The 18865-nt window shown below is 39.7% G+C and overlaps 2 protein-coding genes across 7 annotated transcripts in view; both read right to left on the bottom strand.

Moving 5' to 3' along the window:
* Window positions 1–268: 268 nt before the first annotated feature.
* On the bottom strand, window positions 269–5214 carry LOC127946202 (protein CDV3 homolog). Its single transcript, XM_052542606.1, has 5 exons — window positions 4790–5214; window positions 3231–3307; window positions 2929–3056; window positions 2672–2837; window positions 269–1583 (listed from the first exon to the last, which is right to left on the bottom strand). The coding sequence occupies exons 1-5, from the start codon at window positions 4982–4984 to the stop codon at window positions 1457–1459; spliced, it is 693 nt and encodes a 230-aa protein (XP_052398566.1). The 5' UTR covers window positions 4985–5214; the 3' UTR covers window positions 269–1456.
* A 10362-nt stretch (window positions 5215–15576) lies between these two features.
* Window positions 15577–18865, bottom strand: part of LOC127946197 (transmembrane protein 108-like) — a 52254-nt gene continuing 48965 nt past the window's right edge. For all 6 annotated transcript variants that reach the window (XM_052542594.1, XM_052542595.1, XM_052542597.1 and 3 more), the window contains one exon: window positions 15577–18323. In XM_052542594.1, coding sequence (XP_052398554.1) covers window positions 18207–18323 — 117 coding nt within the window. In that variant the 3' untranslated portion in view covers window positions 15577–18206. The remainder of the gene's footprint in view (window positions 18324–18865) is intronic.

Below are 18865 nucleotides of genomic sequence, written 5' to 3'. Positions count from 1 at the left end.
CTTTGATTACTAATTGTTATATTTCTGAAAAACGCTTGTATGGACAGACACTATGGGGAAAATTTTAAAGTGTTATTCAGATGAATGCAAAATGGTATTTCCACAAAACCATAGTTTAATGTATTTGCAAAATGGCGTCACATCAGCTATTACCTCATCTACACAAGCTGGAACTCATTCGACGTGGACAAACTATTCATTGCGATGACTGCAGCACCATCTACAGGCCACAGCTAACAAAAATACACATCAAACCACAAACATGATATGAGATTAGAAAGGTTAAGCTTTAATAATGGTTTTTCAATCATCATGGAATCAAATAAAATGAGGAGAGGAACAGGGATGAAAGGGTTAAAGGGACATTGTTAGAGAAAATCCATTATTCGCAATATGTTGACAAACTAGCGCAGAACTACATTCTCAGAGGGATACGGAAGCGGTTTTTACTCCTCAGAGAGATAAGAAACACATCAAGCAGGTTTTACCGGCAAAACGACCAGGAAGTGCCATCCAAAACACTATTTCAACACATTCTCTAAATATATATATTTATCTCCCATCACTTTCATATCTTCCTTTTTTTTTCACAGTAAGGCCACTTCAAAAACGTAAATTTGAAGACTTGACACCTGTGTCGACAGATCTGGCAAAATGGCGAAGAAAAAAAAAAATATATAGAATTTAAGTTTAAGGTTGAAACATCGAGTCGCTCCTCTTTGGCTGGACTGATGTTAATTCCAGCAGCCAATCAGAGCCCAGGAGCTGGTCGACATGGTAACCGCAGATATGTAACTGAGGTAGTCTCCGCTCTCTAGTGTCCCAAATTCCCGGCTTTCTGTCATCACGATGTAAGAAGAAAAAAATCCAATGGTTTTTGGAGCTATACTGATGTAACAAAGAAAAAAAAAAACCCTCAACTGTTTTAGATTGTTTGTTGGTTTAACTCTCACCCAATGTCTTGAACTCCATCCTCAAAGTGGCTTTTCTCATTTTCTCAGGGTTGGCCGATGTCCAGTGGCTCTGCCAGCCAACCAACCCCATGAGGAAATCCACCGTAATAAACATTCGGTGCCTTGTTCGTTTGATGCGGTGTCATTCATCTTGGTGAACGGTGTCGTATAAAGCAGTATTTGAAATTTCAGTCAGTTCCTGTTGCTGCAGCCCGTTTGAAAGCAGTTGATAAGCGAGTGCCTTTATCAGTCGTGCCCACGAGTGTATGAGAGGATTTTGATGGCTAAATTTGTCAAAATATGTTCAGTTGTGGGTGTTGCTTGACAGGGTCTACTGGGATATTTGTGTATTGTTGTATGCAAGAGTGTGTGTGTGTGTGTGTAAATGGGCACAGGCGTCTCCAGCTCAATCAGGACTGCATCAGACAGCTGCAGGTCATCTTCCCCCTGCGAGTCTTACTGTACCATTGGCGGTAGGCTTGGGGGGGAGGGGGAGATGGCTTTTATTTGTCCCCCAGGATGGCATATTGATTATCTAACTGTAGTTGCTGCATGGAGCCGGGGCCTTCACCTTCTCTCACCCGGCTCTTATGCTTGACCACCTCGAAAGTCTTCTCCATCTCTCTGTCCCTACAACACCAAAACAAGCAGTATGCAGGATTGGTTATGTTCAGAATGGAATACCAACAACTGTATATATATATATACTGTACATATATTATGAACCAAAGGCCTTCTGCTGTCCAGCACAGTAATCACAGGGCCCCTCATACAGGATTAAATATTAATAGCAGTTTTTCTGCTGCAATTATAAATAAATGCAAAGTTACTTAATTTTAAACATTTTTACTAACACAAACTAGGTTTATAAAATGTATTAAACTGGACAAACCAAATTCACTTCATGATTCGGCAAGTTTAAAGAACTGTAGTTGATCAATACAAACTATAATTGTTAAGGGAAACAAATTTACAACTTACTACATTTTAGCATTTTTTATATATATATATACACAAAAAATTATAATCAATTAAGTCATTTTGTGACCCCATTGGAAGTTTGTTAAGGTTTCCAAACCCCTTGGTTGAGAACCACTGCTATTATTATTTTTATTGAAATAAAGCACAGTTATGTCAAATGGTATACAGCAACGAGTGTTTCAAATGGTGGTTTACTACAAGACACCTAAACTAAACATTTTCAAGACTCAAAATCTAAAAATAATTGTATATTTTTTAAACATATTAAAAACGTTTTACAATCCTGAATACAGGATGACACTAAAATAACATTTCAGATCTATCTATCCATGTTTTACTGCACATTTTGACAGTTTGGTTATTTTGGTTTCATTTTTATACTATTATAGCATTTATTTTTATTTTGAATCAGATTCCTGTTTAGGTTTTAGTCATTTTGTTATGTGCTTTTGTTATGAATATTAGTTTTTGTCATTTCAATGTTTCTTTTTAGCTTTGTTTTTGTTTCAGTTTTAGCTTCAGTTATTGTAGCATTTAGTTCAGATCATTTAAGGTTTTTCGTGTTAATAGTTTTATTAAACAAAAGACTATTTTGTATTACAAACACTGCGGAAATAGCAGCACATCAGCATTCCTAACATACTCTGCGTATGAGGAAAAACTAGGAAGGAAGTTAAAGGCACATCTGATTAAGCAATGAACAGTGTATAGACTTTAAGAAGAGCTCAGTGGCTTACTTGCGAGTCTCCACGTGTCTGGCGGTGGAGAGGAGAGAGGGGAACTGGGCGTCACTGAAGATCTCCGGAGGACCTTGAGTCGGGCCCTTCTTAGTAGAGGTCAACCGGGCCCCTGGGGGACGATACACGCCAGGTGCTTTGGGCTCAGGTTCCTCAACTTCCTCTTCTAATAGGAAATGAGACAGATTAGTGTTTAAGAATTAATCTCAACTAGTGTTTCACTTAGTTGGCTATTTATATTAATGCTGCCGACTCACCAGGAGCAGCTGAAGGGGGGCCACTCGATTTATTCCAGGGTCCAGAGACTTTATCGCCAGTGACCAGTATGATCTCACCATCCTCACCCACTTCCTCCTTCTCGTACTCTTCCTCTTCCTTCTCATCACTGTCAGACAGTCAGACCAACATGAAATTGAGTACTTCAATAGAGATGTGCTGTAACATGCATGAATTCAGAGGGCTTTGAGACGTACAAATGTTAGCAGAAAAACGGGTTCAAACTCGCTACCGTAAACTGAAAAATATATGAGCAGTAGAATGAAATCCATTAGATGCCAACCTCATCTGCAGGGCCTGGAGTCTGAGTCCAGTGTAGTCCACCTCCTTCTGCTCAAAGTCCTTCCATTCCTCGTCCTCCTGGAGTGACATTTCGAGAAAAAGACAAGGTGACAGAATACATTTTTAGACAGTACAAGAACCATGTCTATGCTATGTATTTCTGGAACTACAATGTAGTCAGTTACAGCATTTGGTTCCTAAGTGTACTGATTATAATTGTAACTTATAAATAAATGTAATGTAATTTATAAATTAAACCTCTGCAATTAACAGCAGAGAAGGCTGAAAGCATTTAATTTTCTGGACTTAAACAAGTGTAATTCAAATGCATTGCTGTAGTCTCCAATGCAACTTCTTTACAGATCTTAGTACATTTGATTTGGTTCTGGCTATTGGTTGCCGATTCAATTTTGAGATTTGGGTGAGGCAGAGGAACTTGCAGGGACCAAATTGTTTGGAGAAGTCCTGCATGTGCCACAGGTCACCAGAGAGAAATCTGGTGTTTTCACTGGAAGGCCCAGTTTGTATTATGCATTACAAGGTCAATTTAAAACAATAGTATTAATAAAATAAAACATATGCAAAAATGATATGGTAATAATAAAAATATGCCAACTCTCCTGCTACACACTCAAAAGTATGCAGATTTTCTTCACAAAAAGAATACACACTTTAAGGGGACTGCATAATTAAGCAGGCAAATTGGGACACAGCACAACTGATTTACTAAATTTCACAATATGCATCACAACATACAAAATGCATAATTTAATTAAAGCGACTTGATGTTCACCAGCATGCAGCTATTCTGTACTCTCTGCCAAGAGAAACAAGCATGTGTTTTTTTTTTTTGTTTGTTCTTTTTCTCTAAAGAGAAACAAGCATATGGCAGCATTGAAGGACACCATTATTGTAGCAGTTCTAAAAGCCCTTCTGAAAGATTGACTTCACGAGCAATGAATGTCAGTATAACGTCACTTTATACAGAATCAAACTGTACTTCTATTTAACATTAAACGCACAGTTCAGACAAAATTATATATATATATATATATATATATATATATATATATATATATATATATACACACACACACACACAAATCTGTCATCGTTTACACACCCTTATGTTGCTCCATTCACATGTGACGTGTTAGGCAGAAAAAGATGCAATAAAAGTAAATAACGACATAGGCTGTCAATACCTAAAGTCCTGCCAAAAATCTGATTGTTTTAGAGGAAAGAAAGCCAGGCAGATTTAAAACTGAGGGTGAGTAAATTATGACAATTTGATTTTAAAGTTTAAAGTATCAGCTGTCAGAAATATAAACAGAAGTAACTACAGCAAAACATCACCTTAACTTACTCTTTATATATACAAAAGATACATTTAACCTCTTGTTAGAGTTGTTATTTGCTCTTCACAAAACCGAGTGCCTGCTTAGACGAAACTGCGCATTTACAACGTTCACGCGCCATATTTATCTAAAACGCTGTCTAGATAGGCAGCCAACTAGGTTTTGTGATACAGCCCGTGTGTGTTGTTTGACTGAGCATTACCTTCTCCATCTGCGCGTCTTGATTCTCGCTCTTCGTCGACTTCTCCTTCTCCCGTTTCGTCTTTTTCACCACCATTGCGGCTCCACTTGGCGCCTGCTCCTTTCCCTTGCCCTTCTCCTTCTTTTTCTTCTTGTCGCGCTTAGCGAAGAAGTCATCCAGACTCTTCTCCACGCCGGCCGGGGCCACATCCGCCATCTTATCCCCAAATTTCCTTCACTAAACACTAAAAAAAAGGGTTGGAAACGGTCAGATCAGTGTCTGAAACGACAGCAAACGAACCCTTGCGTGCGTGTGTGTCCGGTAATCCGTATGTTTCATGAATCCACAGGTTAAAGGTGTGCTGAGAGCAGCATGGCAAACTGGCCAGCTGAAAGTGTGACACAGTCGCCCAATGCACTGTATAGTGTTGCTTCCGATCTGACCCGGATGGGAAAGCGCCTTTGTTATTGACAGTTCTGCTATCCAATCCCTGAGCGACGATGTTAGTTTTCGACCAATCCCATGACAGGGTGAGGATTCTGCACAGTGATTTTGCCAGATTGTGCAACTGTTTTGTTTTTCAGTTCTGTCTTTAGTTGTTATACAACACTTGTGGAGAAATATAATTAACAAATGAAAGAAAGCACGTTTCTGCTGATCAATTTAGATATGTGGTGCCATTTTAAACTACAAAAAATGCACAGAAAAGGCAGAATTGCATAAATAATGTTAATAAACTATTTTTTAAACATGACATGAACATATACATTTTAAATAGTAAAATAAAATATAGAATTAAAAATGTAAAACATGATGAAGTACTGGTTATTATACATTTGTATTTTAAACAAACAAAAAAAAGTTAAAGTTTTTGAGAATCTGGTATTAAGAAAAAAAAAAAAACAATTAATGGTGGTAGGCTCCTCGATGCCTTTTTAAGGGATATTGGTTATTGGGCCCTTAAAAAAAGGTGATTAAAAGGGGTTGTTGTTTAAATACTATTGGAAACCTCATGTTCCCTTTCAAACGGTTTCTCCTGTTGCGTTGACACACTTATGGGCAAATTCATGTTTACTCTGGTACTGAGCCCTGATTTGTTCACATTCGTGTAGCAGCCATAGACTGTATAAAAACCTGGCCATTGTGTCCATGACGTTACCCGTAGTTTTCTGAAGAGCTTTTTTTATATCTAATTTATTTTATATATCTAAATTACGGCCTATGCTCTCAATGTCAAATGCAGAAATGTTAATCCATGCATTTATGACCTCAAGGTTATATTATTGTAACGCTTTATTGGGTGGTTGTTCTGCACGGTTGGTAAACAAACTCCAGGTAGTCCAAAATGCAGCAGCTAGAGTTCTTACTAGAACCAGGAAGTATGACCATATTACCCCTGTTCTGTCCACACCGAACTGGCTCCCTATTAAACATTGTATAGATTTTAAAATCTTGCTTATTACTTATAAAGCCCTGAATGGTTTAGCACCTCAGTACGTGAATGAGCTCTTGTTACATTATAATCCCCCATGTCCGCTGCGTTCTCAAAAATCAGGCAATTTGATAATACCTAGAATATCAAAATCAACTGCGGCCGGCAGATCCTTTTCTTATTTGGCCCCTAAACTCTGGAATAACTTACCTAACATTGTTCGGGAGGCAGACACACTCTTGCAGTTTAAATCTAGATTAAAGACCCATCTCTTTAACCTGGCTTACACATAAAACACTAATATGCTTCTAATATCCAAATCCAAATTCAAAGGATTTTTAAGCTGCATTAATTAGGTAAACCGGAACCGGAAACACTTCCCATAACACCCAATGTACTTGCTACATCATTAAAAGAATGGCATCTACGCTGATATTAGTCTGTTTCTCTCTTATTCCGAGGTCACCGTAGCCACCAGATCCAGTCTGTATCCAAGTCAGAGGGTCACTGCAGTCACCTGGATCCAGTACGTATCCAGACCAGATGGTGGATCAGCACCTAGAAAGGACCTCTACTGCCCTGAAAGACAGCGGAGACCAGGACAACTAGAGCTCCAGATACAGATCCCCTGTAAAGACCTTGTCTCAGATGACCACCGGGACAAGACAAAAGGAAACAGATGATTCTTCTGCCAATCTGACTTTGCTGCAACCTGGAATTGAACTACTGGTTTCGTCTGGTTAGAGGAGAACTGGCCCCCCAACTGAGCCTGGTTTCTCCCAAGGTTTTTTCTCCATTCTGTCACCGATGGAGTTTTGGTTCCTTGCCGCTGTCGCCTCTGGCTTGCTTAGTTGAGGTCACTTCATTTACAGCGATATCATTTACTTGATTGCAAATGATTGCACAGATACTATTTAAACTAAACGGAGATGATGACATCACTGAATTCAGTGATGAACTGCCTTTAACTGTCATTCTGCATTATTGACACACTTTTTTCCTAACTAATGTTGTTCAATTGCTTTGGCGCAATCCAAAACAGCTCATCACTCCCAGATGATCAAAAATGGGCAAAAAGGCAGGAGCTGGTTGCTGAAGCCAGTTTTTCCCATTTACATGCACATCGTTAACCTGACAATGCAAATAACCTGCGTTTACATGACTTAATTAATAAATCAAGTTATTTCCCTTTAGTGATTAAAAAATATAATCATGTGCATATCTGACTCCTGAGTATTCCATACATTTGTCAGTTGTGATGTTAAATTAAGCTTGCACGTCAACGTCAGGAAACTTACAACTCTTATATTATACTCTCATGCAGTTATAAATGCAGCATTGTGACTGAACTACTTCTGCATTTTTATAATTTTCTGAGTCATGAAAAAGTCTGCTTTTGTAATATCCTTCTTTCTTTACTGCAAGACGTTTGCTCGGTCTAGATGAGCTTAAATCTGCACTAATGATGTGTTCCCGTCATGTATCATGCATGTGCACTTCGATATGCAGAAAGAAAGCGGGTTGTTGCATTAACATGCCGTGCAAAATTTGAATTAAGATGCAAAAAATTACCTGTTGCGACCTGTTTATGCTTAAACCGTTTATGACCTTAATCCGATAAAAAAAAAAAACTGTTTACAATCCACCTCACAGTCAAGTGGCCACGCCCTTAAATATGCAGAACTTTAAGGCTTAATATAATTTAAACGGATGAGTTGGGGCCTTTTAACATGGGGGTATATGGGATTGACTCTCTTTTGGAGCCAACCTCTAGTGGCCAGTCAATGAATTGCAGTTTTAGTCACTTCCTTGTTGGCTTCATGAGAGATAGCGGGATGTTGCTGCTTGGTTGCAGCACAAACCAATATCGCTTCAACCCACCAACAGGAGAGGAATGACCCACTCTTTTCCTACCAGCAGTTCACGAGGAACTCACCATGAAGTGGATGGGCTCATGTTAATCCCTATACTTCCACCACTCTCACCACTGAAGAAAGAAGTTATAGCAACCTCTCCCCTCAGGAAGAGGCGGTCATTGCACATCTGTGCCCTCCATCGGCCATGGGGTTGGAAGCCCATACAGTGCATCAATCTAAGCCCTGCAGGACTACCTCAGCCTTAGCAAAGACACCACTCCAAGGTGTGAAGACACCTTCTCCATACCATGGACAAGTCTAGCCAGACTTCTGATGCCTTTAGAGAGCTGTGCACATCAACTGAACTGGCTGTGCATGCTACTAAGGCCAATGTGCAGGCGATCAGCAAGGCCATGGCCAAAATGGTGATGCTGGAGCACCACCTTTGGCTGAATTTGATGGAGATCAGGGATGCTGACAAGGTCACCTCCCTAGATTTGCCAATCCCTCCTAAGAGACCCTGCTGTGGATGGGTTTGCCAAGCAGTTTAAAGCAGCACAGAAGTCATTGAGGGCAATGCGTCACTTCCTGATGAAGTGCTCCATTGCGGTGGCTGGTGTAATTCACCAGATGGCTTCATCCGCTCAGCAGACTAAACCTGAGCCTGCGCTTCAGCAGCACCCCTGGATATTGAAACGCTTTCTGAAGCACCAAGGTTCTACGAAGTTGTCCTGATCCAAATACAGAGAGAAAGAGGATAGGGTCAGTTCTCACAGAGGAAAGCTTGCACTCACTCTCCATCCCTCCACTTATCACAGAGTGATGGGTGCCAAATTCAACCTTCTTACTCAGTGTATTCCCAAGCAAACTACTGCTGTGATTAGGGTTGGGAATCGTTAGAAATTTTCTGTTTCCGTTTCCGGTTCCACCTAAAGGTTCCGGTTCTGATTTCGGTTCCATTAAAATCATTAAACAGTTATTAAGATATAGTGGTAAGGAAAAATGCACAATACTCAACTACTCAATGCTCAATACTGTTTATTACTTACTTAATTTAAAGGTTGGCAATGTCAAAATGCAACATATATTACAGTGTAAAGATCTTCATAAGTGGGGTGGGGTATTTTTAGAAATTTTCTGGTTCGGCTTCGGGTTCCATTTAAATGAACTATTATTATGTTTTATTTTTTTATTTTACCTTAGTAAAAGTAAGTAGGTAGTAAGTTATGTTGAGTAATGCTAGTCCATCAATCAGCATGTGTTTCAAAGATGTTTTTTACACTATTAATAACGTTTTGCTTTTCAAGACACATGTTAATTTCCCTTAATTAATTAAATATAAACGGTTAAACTTATAAACGTATACACACTCTCCATAAAGTCCCTATTTTACAAATAATAATGCAGTCAGGAGATGGTGTGATGCAATGAGTGGTTTCCACATTTTTAAACATTTAAAATGCATTAAAATAAATATTTTCTATCACTTTGTTTATCACTCTTGAAATTACCTGTACACTAAATAATCTAACCCTCATACCTGCATAACAATAGCTGCCTATTTATTTAGTGGTTCAAGTTGAAGCCAGTATGTATATTAATGACAGTATGGGACAAATATAATGTAATTTAGTGGCTGCTGTTAGATGTAGTCAGGCCGGTGACACACTGGCTGCGTGGCGTTTCTGCTGCGTGGCGGCTGCTTCGCGTTTTAATAATAATAATAATAATAATAATAATTCATTACATTTATATAGCCATTTTATATGCACTCAAAGTGCTTTACATAGTCAGGGAGTATCTCCTCATCCACCACCAGTGTGCAGCATCCACCTGGATAATGCGACGGCATCCATATTGCGCCAGAATGCCCACCACACACAAGCTTATTGGTGGAGAGGAGACAATGTCTTTGTGTTTTCTATGTCTTTACACACAAGAATCGTGCCTGACGCGGCGCTGGCGCGCTGCTGCTACTGTAGGTGACATAGAGGGAGACCGCCGACAGACCAGTCTCTTGTCTTCATGACAACAATAAAAACAAAATTTTTAAACACCAGTATAGATGGCAAAATAGACTATGTTTGACAGGTGCAATATTTGAAAATCGATAATTATTATTATTTTTTTTACATTACATTTATATCTGAAATTATGTCAACCTATAACATCAAAAGTATAACGACTTTCAAACATCAAAATGTCATGAATTAATATATATTTGTGTACAAAATGACATATAAACATATTTTCCTATTATATTTTGCCTGGAAACGCTTCCAAAACACTTGCGTGTCGCGTGAAAAATAGGCGTTGGTTCTATTTCTAGCATGCATGCGTTTTCCTGAGACGCGCGTCTCACGCAGGCAGTCTGCAAGCTCTAATCTGTTAACATGGGAGCCGAATTCAAAACTGACACGCCACGCAGCGAAGACGCTTGCGCCACGCATCCAGTGTGTCGCCGGCCTCAGACAAAATGATGTGCGCAGTTATCAAAGGCGCGAGTGCACATACAGTCGTGGGAAACAATGTGTTCGGCAATTAAAGAGACAGGGAGGTGTGTCTGTTATTCAGTTTGTGACATCCTTTACGGGAAACGGCGAATACTCAGAACAGCGGCGCAAGGCTGCTCACAGCGCTTGGTCACGTGTTGCACAAGAACCGTTTTCAGAACCGAAACTTAGAAATTGCTCACGTTTCAAAGAACAAAACCGGTTCTCAATAAGAACCGGTTTTCGGTTCCCATCCCTAGCTGTGATAGTGGACCCACATACTCAAAAGAGCTTTTCTCCTCTCCTCATTGCCATGAATGTCAGTTCCCAATCCCGTGCAGTGATCTTCCAGCTGAAGATCTCGGAAAGCAATCCCAGATATGTCAAGTTGGGTTCTAAAAACCATAGAAAGAGGTTACTCATTTCAGTTTGCTCGAAGGCCACCTCACTTCAGTGGTGTTGTTCAGACTTTGGTATGGGATGATGGTCATCTGAAGTACAAACACTGCTTTCAAAAGGAGCTGTAGAATTGGTTCCTCTAGTGAACAGCAAATGAGGGTTTTACAGCTGCTACATCCTCATTCCCAAGAAAGATAGTGTTCTCAGACATCTGAACTGCTCACTTATGACAAGGCCATTCAAGATGTCAATTTTGAAACCGATCCTCACACAAGTATGTCCCGAGGACTGGTTTCTGTCAGTGGATCTGAAGGACGCTTAGTTTCACATCCAGATAGCCTCCATCACAGACCATTCTTGAGATTTGCATTTGAGGGATTGGCCAATCAGTACACAGTCCTGCCATTCGGACTGTTCACGGCCCCACACACCTTTATGAAGTGTATAGACGTGTCTCTTTTCCCCTGAGTAAGATGGGAATCCACATTTTGAACTACCTGTTTTTAGCCAGGTCAGAACATGAACTAAACGCTCAGAGGTCACTGCTGCTCAGCCACCTGGACCTCCTTGGGTTGGGAATCAATTTAGCTAAGAGTTTTTGTCTCCTAGCCAGTGAGTGGTCTTTCTGGGGACAGTTATCGATTCTGCATGGATTACACCATGCTTTACTCTGTGATTCCTCTGGGGCTGCTCAACATGCAGCCCCTTCACTACTGGCTCAAAGCCCATGTTTTCTTCCCAAGCTTGGCTTCTGGGATGTTTTCATCTCAGAGTAAACCACCGCTGCATCAGAGCTGTTGGAAAACCTCTCACCTGTTTCAATCAGGCATCCCATTGGGATTGACCTCCAGAAGGAAGGTGGTCATGTCAGATGCCTCCAACTCAGGTTAGGGAGCTTTTGTATGAGGGCAGAATGGCATCTGGCTCCTGGTCAAACCTGGAGCATTGATAACACATCAGCTGCCTCATAAATGATGGCAGTTTTTCTGACCCTCAGAACCTTCCTGCCAGCCTTTAAGGGGCACTGCGTCCTGGTCAATTTAGACAACATGACGGTGGTAGCCTTAATCAATCACCAAGGTGGTCTCAGGTCATGCTCCCTTTACAAGTTGGCTCTATGCCTCCTTCTATGGGTACAATGCAAACTCCTTTGATTCAGAGGAGCTCATGTGCTGGGTAGACTGAACCAGGGGGCAGATGCTGTCCAGGAGAATGGAGACTACATCCCCAAACGTTTTAAATGTTTTTGTCTGTCTTCAGGAGGGTAGAGGTGGACCTCTTCACAAAAGAAGACAATTTTCACTCCCTAATCTACTTTTCTAGACAGCAAGATGCCCTAGCCCATGATTGGCATGGCGCTCACCTGTACGCCTTCGCATGCCCAGAGCTGTGGAACCTTTGTGTTTGGCCCCTCAACAAAAGTTTTTGTAACTTCCTGCGAGTGTATGTAATTGTATTGGAGGCTTCAGCACTGTCTACAAAAGGTTTTTTTCCCCTTAAATTGTCAGTCTTCTCTGACTAGTGTGCAGGAGGGAACAATGACTTGTCCATTTGTGACATTTCTAACATTCCTACAAGAGCTTCTGGATAAGGGGCACACTCCTTCCATGCTCAAAGTGTATGTCGCAGCCATCATGGCGAATCATTCGCTTGTGGCTGGCCAACCAATAAGCAGAAACGTTTTAGTCGTCAAATTCTGAAGGGAGTTCGGAGATTAAATCTGCCTCGTCCTCATACTTTGCTGACTTGGGACTTGTCTATAGTCAAGTGTATCGTCTATACTTCCTTTGAATCACTTCAGTCGACCAACTTGCATCCCCTGTCGATTAAGACCACCCTCCTTTTGGCTCAAGCATTATTCAAGTGAGTGGATAACCTGAAAACACTTTCAGTCAGTGCTTCCTGTCTGGAGTCTGGGCCTCTCACTGGATAGTGGATGCTAGCTATAGCTAGCTATGGCTTATGCCTCAGCAGGCTTGCAGTGCGCTATTCCTGTGATGGCCCACTCCACCAGAGGAATAGCCTCTTCCTGGTTTTCATCCAACAAGATTTCAATTGCTGACATTTGTGTAGCCATCAACTGGTCATTGCCGTCTACCTTCACCAGGTTTTATAACTTGGATGTCCCTGCCCTGCAGGCACATATTTTGTCAGCTTAATTCTAACTAATTATCTTATAAGAAGAGAGGGTTATGTTATGTAGTCCTCAGCCTAAACGGCTTGGGTCTCATTATTGGCTCATGCTTACAGGAGCCCTTGGTAAGGGTGTTCCAGGCTGGGCTTGCAGAGCGGCTTCATTCTGCGCTTGCTTATAGCACGACGCTATTGGAGGCGTTCCCCATAAGCATGTCATCGCAATGGAAGTGATGTAACCTCAGAGATAAGGAACAAACGTTATGAAGGCTGCTGTGCTATAAGACTGCATGCAAATTGATGACTGTAGCTTCAGTCAAAAGATTCAGATGAAATGGCAATCAGAGATGATTGTCAACACAACGCTTCTCTTCCCTGAAAGAAAGTGAAAGTTGTGACATTTTGCCAAGTATGGTAACCCGTACTCGGAATTGGTGCTCTGCATTTTAACTCATCCACGTGCACACACACACAGCAGTGAGAAGTGAACACACACCCAGAGCAGTGGGCAGCTATATATCCAGTGCCTTGCTCAAGGGCACTTCAGCATTGGGTATTGAGGGTGGAAGACAGAACTGTTTATTCACTCCCTACCACCAACAACTCCTGCCACCACAGAAACTCAAACTGGCAACCTTCTGATAACTAGTCAGACTCTCTAACCATTAGGCCACAGCTGCCATTATCTTGGGGAACGGAGATTACATTAGTCACTGGAGCGTTTTACTAGGTGGCATAGTCCCTGGATCAGGATGTCACTCCAAACTGGATGAAATAGCCAAGAAGAAACTGGTCAGAGAGGCTACAAAGAGGCCTAAAAGAACTCTGGAGCAGTTGCAGGAATTTATGACAAAAGAGTGGTCATTTTGTGCATGTGACAACAATATCACAAATTCTCCACGAATGTGGTTTGTATGGGAAGGTTGCAAGAAAAAAAGCCACTCCTCAAGAAAGGCCACATGCAGTCATGAGTGAGCTTTGCCAAAACACACCTTGAAGATTCTGAGGCCACAAGGAAAAAAGTGGATAATCTGTTATGCTCTGCCAGAAAGTCATCAATGGGGGTCTGCAGATGGAAATTAGCCTTTGGCTATAATCTGGCATATTTACATTTGTGAAAAATGTTCATTAATATGTATTGTCCCTTTTGTCTTTTTTTTTTCTACAAATAAATAAATTCTAAACTAAATCAATGGGAAGAAAGTTTACATTCCAACATGACAATGACCCAAAGCACACAGCAAAATTGACCACACAGTGGTTAAAGGAGAAAAAGGTGAATGTTCTTGCATGTCCTAGTGAGAGCCCAGACTTAAACCCCTTTTGAAAATTATGGAATGACTTGAAGACTGCATTCCACAAATGGTCACCACCGAATTTAACTGAGCTTGAACAGTTCTGAAAAGAAAAGTGTGCAAATATTGCAAAGTCTAGATGTGCAAAGTTAGTAGAGTAATTGACATATCCCAACTGACTAAAGGCTGCAATTAAAGCAAAAGGTGGTTCAACAGAATACTGACACAACTTTTTTCCAACTTTTTTTTTCTTGCCTTGGTGTTATGTCTTTCACTTGGATGCTGTACACTGAGTAAATACAGCTGAATAAAACAAAAACTTTGTCCATCTTTATTTCAGGCTGCAAAGCAACAAAGATTTGATTATTTTCAAGGAGGTGATTCTTTTCTATACCCGCTGGACAGTTGTATAGTTTTAGGAAAATTTCTCAAATAACTCAAGACAGAATAATAAAAAAAAAATAACACCTTACTGCATTCTAGCATGGAACAATGTGATGTGGAGGGTTTATAAAAAGACTTTAAATCTGTTGCCTTTTGAGAGACTATGAATGAATGAACATCCTAGTTGTCTGACACACTGAACAGCTTGTGAATAGAAAAGCTTCATTCAGCATACAGAGCAAACAGGGAAAATTCCAGAAACCTTTGACCCATTTAAATCAGGGGGAAACATTGATGTTTGTGTTCCACTTTGCTTTTTGTAACAGGTTTTGCTTTAAATATTAAATCAACTACAGACTGAAGAAACCTTCAAAGCCTTTTTATTTGTATTGCTCAGCAAAAAAAAAGTATAGTTAATGTGCTACAAAAGATTAGACATGATTTTTTGTCAGCTGAGCAATTACCTCCCTCTCCTTACATATCAAAAACCCATGCCAGCACAAAATAAATGGATGGAAACAATAAATAAAGAGGAAAAGGAAAACATCAATCTGCAAATTAATTAAAAACAATATTTATATAAAATCTGCTAAGCATACAGAAAAAAAAAAACGTGATATGTAAAGAAAGGATGATGATATGGTTTTAAAACATGCTACCAACCTCAGTGGCATGTGTTAAAAGAATGTACAAAATAAAAATAGTTTCTCTGTATGTATTTATATCTAACAATTACACTTTATTACATCCAGTGATATAACTGACATTCATCTAAAAAAAACTGTACAATACAGCAATAAGCACTGAGAATCAAAGATAAATTCAGTTTGGTCTCATTTATTCTCATCAATGTTCACATAAGGGACAAAGATAGACAGACAGAACCACAAGCACACTCATTCACCCTTCACTAAGAAAAACATGTCTTCTAAGAATACATAGAGGTGCATCTCAATGAAAAATATCATGGAAAAGTTCATTTATTTCAGTAATTCAACTCAAATTGTGAAACTCATATATTAAATAAATTCAATGCACACAGACTGAAGTAGTTTAAGTCTTTGGTTCTTATAATTGTGATGAGTTAGGCTTACATTTAACAAAAACCCACAAATTCACTAGCAAATTAGGATACTTCATAAGATCAATATCTTAATTTACTGTACATGGGTTCAATACTTGGTTTGGTTTCCTTTTGCTTTAATTACTGCCTCAATTCAGTGTGGCATGGAGGTGATCCGTTTGTGGCACTGCTGAGGTGGTCTGGAAGCTCAGGTTTCTTTGACCATGGCCTTCAGCTCATCTGCATTTTCTCGTCTCTTGTTTCTCATTTTCCTCTTGACAATACCCCATAGATTCTCTCTGGGGTTCAGGTCTGGTGAGTTTGCTGGTCAGTCAAGCACACCAACACTATGGTCATTTAACCAACTTTGGTGCTTTTGCCAGTGTGGGCAGGTGCCAAATCCCACTGGAAAATGAAATCAGCATCTTCAAAAAGCTGGTCAGCAGAAGGAAGCATGAAGTGCTCCAAAATTTCTTGGTAAATGGTTGCAGTGACTTTGGTTATCAAAAAATACAATGGACCAACACCAGCTAATAACATTGCACCCCAAATCATCACAGAATGTTGAAACTTAACACTGGACTTCAAGCAACTTGGGCTATGAGCTTCTCTACCCTTCTAGGACCTTGGTTTCCAAATGATATACAAAACTTGCTATCATCTGAAAAAAAAAATGACTTTGGACCACTGAGCAACAGTCTAGTTCTTCTTCTCCTTAGCCCAGGTAAGATGCCCCAGGAGTGGCTTAACAAGAGGAATACGACAACTGTAGCCAAATTCCTTGACATGTCTGTTTGCCTTGACCCCAGCCTCAGTCCATTCCTAGTAAAGTTCACTCAAATTCTTGAATTGATTTTGCTTGACAATCCACATAAGGCTGCAGTTCTCTCGGTTGGTTGTGCATCTTTTTCTTCCACACTTTTTCCTTCCACTCAACTTTCTGTTAACATGCTTGGATACAGCACTCTTTGAATGAATGTTTGTGGCTTACCCTCCTTGTGAAGCATGTCAATGATTGTCATGTGGACAACTGTCAGATCAGCAGTCTTCCCCATGATTGTGTAGCCAAGTGAACCAAACTGAGAGACCATTTTGAAGGCTCAGGAAACCTTTGCAGGTGTTTTGAGTTGATAACCATATTCTAATTTGATGATATAGTGAATTGGTGGGGTTTTGTTAAATGCAAGCCAAAATCATCACAATAAAAAGAACCAAAGAGTTAAACGACTTCAGTCTGTGTGCATTGAATTTATTTAATGCACAAGTTTCACAATTTGAGTTGAATTACTGAAATAAATGAACTTTTCAGCAAGTTGTGAAGCAATAGTAGTGCCATTTTCATCAGAGCATAACATAGCGAATAAACAAATATGGTGGTTTAATAAAAAATAAAAAATAAACTTCAGTTATATAGTATAATGCTTAGCCCCGCTAATAGAAGTTGAACACAAACAAGTACAACATGAACAGATATAATGTGTAATGTGGAGCACAGTAACATTACCATGGCAAGGGCTTTGTATGAGGCATTTCATTTTAATTTAAGCATATTTCTTTCTACTTGCTTGTGCAACTGTGTGAATGTGAATGGAGTTTTAGGGTGTTTGAAACAACAAAATCTTGATAGAAACGAAATCCTTTTTGACATCTAGTCTAAAGACACACATAAACCTCAAATCAGAAAAGATGCATGCAACAAGACATATACGCACACAAAAACATTTTGAACATCTAAGGAATGGGACAATTGTAATTTTGTCTTTTGGCTGGTGACTCAGCTGGGGACAAACCATCTCAGAAAATCTTGATTCGTCCTCCATAAAATGCAAACAGGCAATCAACTCAAGTTCCTCCAATAGAGAAGCGAGGGTTGCTGCAGTACCCACTGGACCCATTTTAGAAACATTTCAGAATCAATGCTCTTTACCCCTCCATCCCCTTACATACAGAATTCAAGTGCGGCAGGCTTTTTTAAGTAATCATATTAAGTGTTTTGGGTAAAGTCACACAAGCATCCTTACACCACGCATCATGTTTCTCAGCACTCTGCTCCACCAAAGCCACTAGGACATAAGAGCAAACACACTTATTGTTTTTATTCAAAAAAGACATAAAAACCCTTATCACAATGAAGCGTCTGTAGAAAATCCACATCAGAAAAATATGCAGGGGCTCCCCCTCATTTTTAATTTGTGTTCTTTTTTTATAATATTCTTTCAGATCCTTGAAACCAGTTTCATATATAAACCAGAGTCTCTGAAGGTTCACCACATATACTGTATGTGTATATATTTATTTATATTTGTATATTCTTTAAAAAATGCAAGCAAATAAAAGGGACTGGGAAATCCTCAAGGATTTTGTCTCCTTTTAATAGAATGTTTTTAGATATCAGAAGCCTTGTCTCTGTTGATAAAGAGAGTCTCTTGGCAAAAGGGGTTAACCAGAACTACGCCGCTGTCGCTGTAGTCACCGTTAGGGGGCAGACACGTCTCTTGTTCCTGAAACACAAAGAAACATGACAACATTAGCACTGTAGTATACTTGCATTCATGCTAACTAAAGACAAATCACTTAAGGGTGTCAGATCCTACAAAGCACTACAAATACAGTAAATACAGATAAAGATTCTTCTCAGAATCTACGTTCTTATAGAACAAACATGCATTTCAATGGTATAGTGATTGAGATCTATCACTATGGAGACTGAGTGCAAGGGAGAAAATGAAGGAAGAAGCAGGGTAAATTGCACCTGTGCAGGAAGACAACTAATTATAAGGCTCTACATTCTAAGACATTTTGTGTTTGGTAACACATATTAAATGGAAATTCTAATTCAAAGATTAAAATTAATCCATAAATCTGTCTAAAAACAAAGAAATATAGCAAAGGGAATGCATGTCTCTGTTGCTTCTCTAAGAGAACTAAAGGTTGATTTGAAGACCTGTGGGTCACCGACATCCCAAACATGATTCTTCATCATCATCATCATCATCATCATCATACTCCTGTCAGAAAATGTCAGCAAGCAAGAACAAAAAGG

Source organism: Carassius gibelio, chromosome A24 (genome assembly GCF_023724105.1).
Source record: "Carassius gibelio isolate Cgi1373 ecotype wild population from Czech Republic chromosome A24, carGib1.2-hapl.c, whole genome shotgun sequence".
Taxonomy (NCBI): domain Eukaryota; kingdom Metazoa; phylum Chordata; class Actinopteri; order Cypriniformes; family Cyprinidae; genus Carassius; species Carassius gibelio.
This window is presented reverse-complemented; position numbering and strand designations above follow the sequence as displayed.

What these genes read in the sequence shown, in the direction of transcription:
- LOC127946202 (XM_052542606.1), bottom strand. Translation starts at nt 4,984, where the DNA reads ATGGCGGATGTGGCCCCGGCCGGCGTGGAGAAGAGTCTGGATGACTTC. An exon ending in CCCCCCTTCAGCTGCTCCTG is followed by an intron (nt 2,838 to 2,928) that starts GTGAGTCGGCAG and finishes ATTTCCTATTAG; the next exon opens with AAGAGGAAGTTGAGGAACCT. An exon ending in AGACACGTGGAGACTCGCAA is followed by an intron (nt 1,584 to 2,671) that starts GTAAGCCACTGA and finishes TTGGTGTTGTAG; the next exon opens with GGACAGAGAGATGGAGAAGA.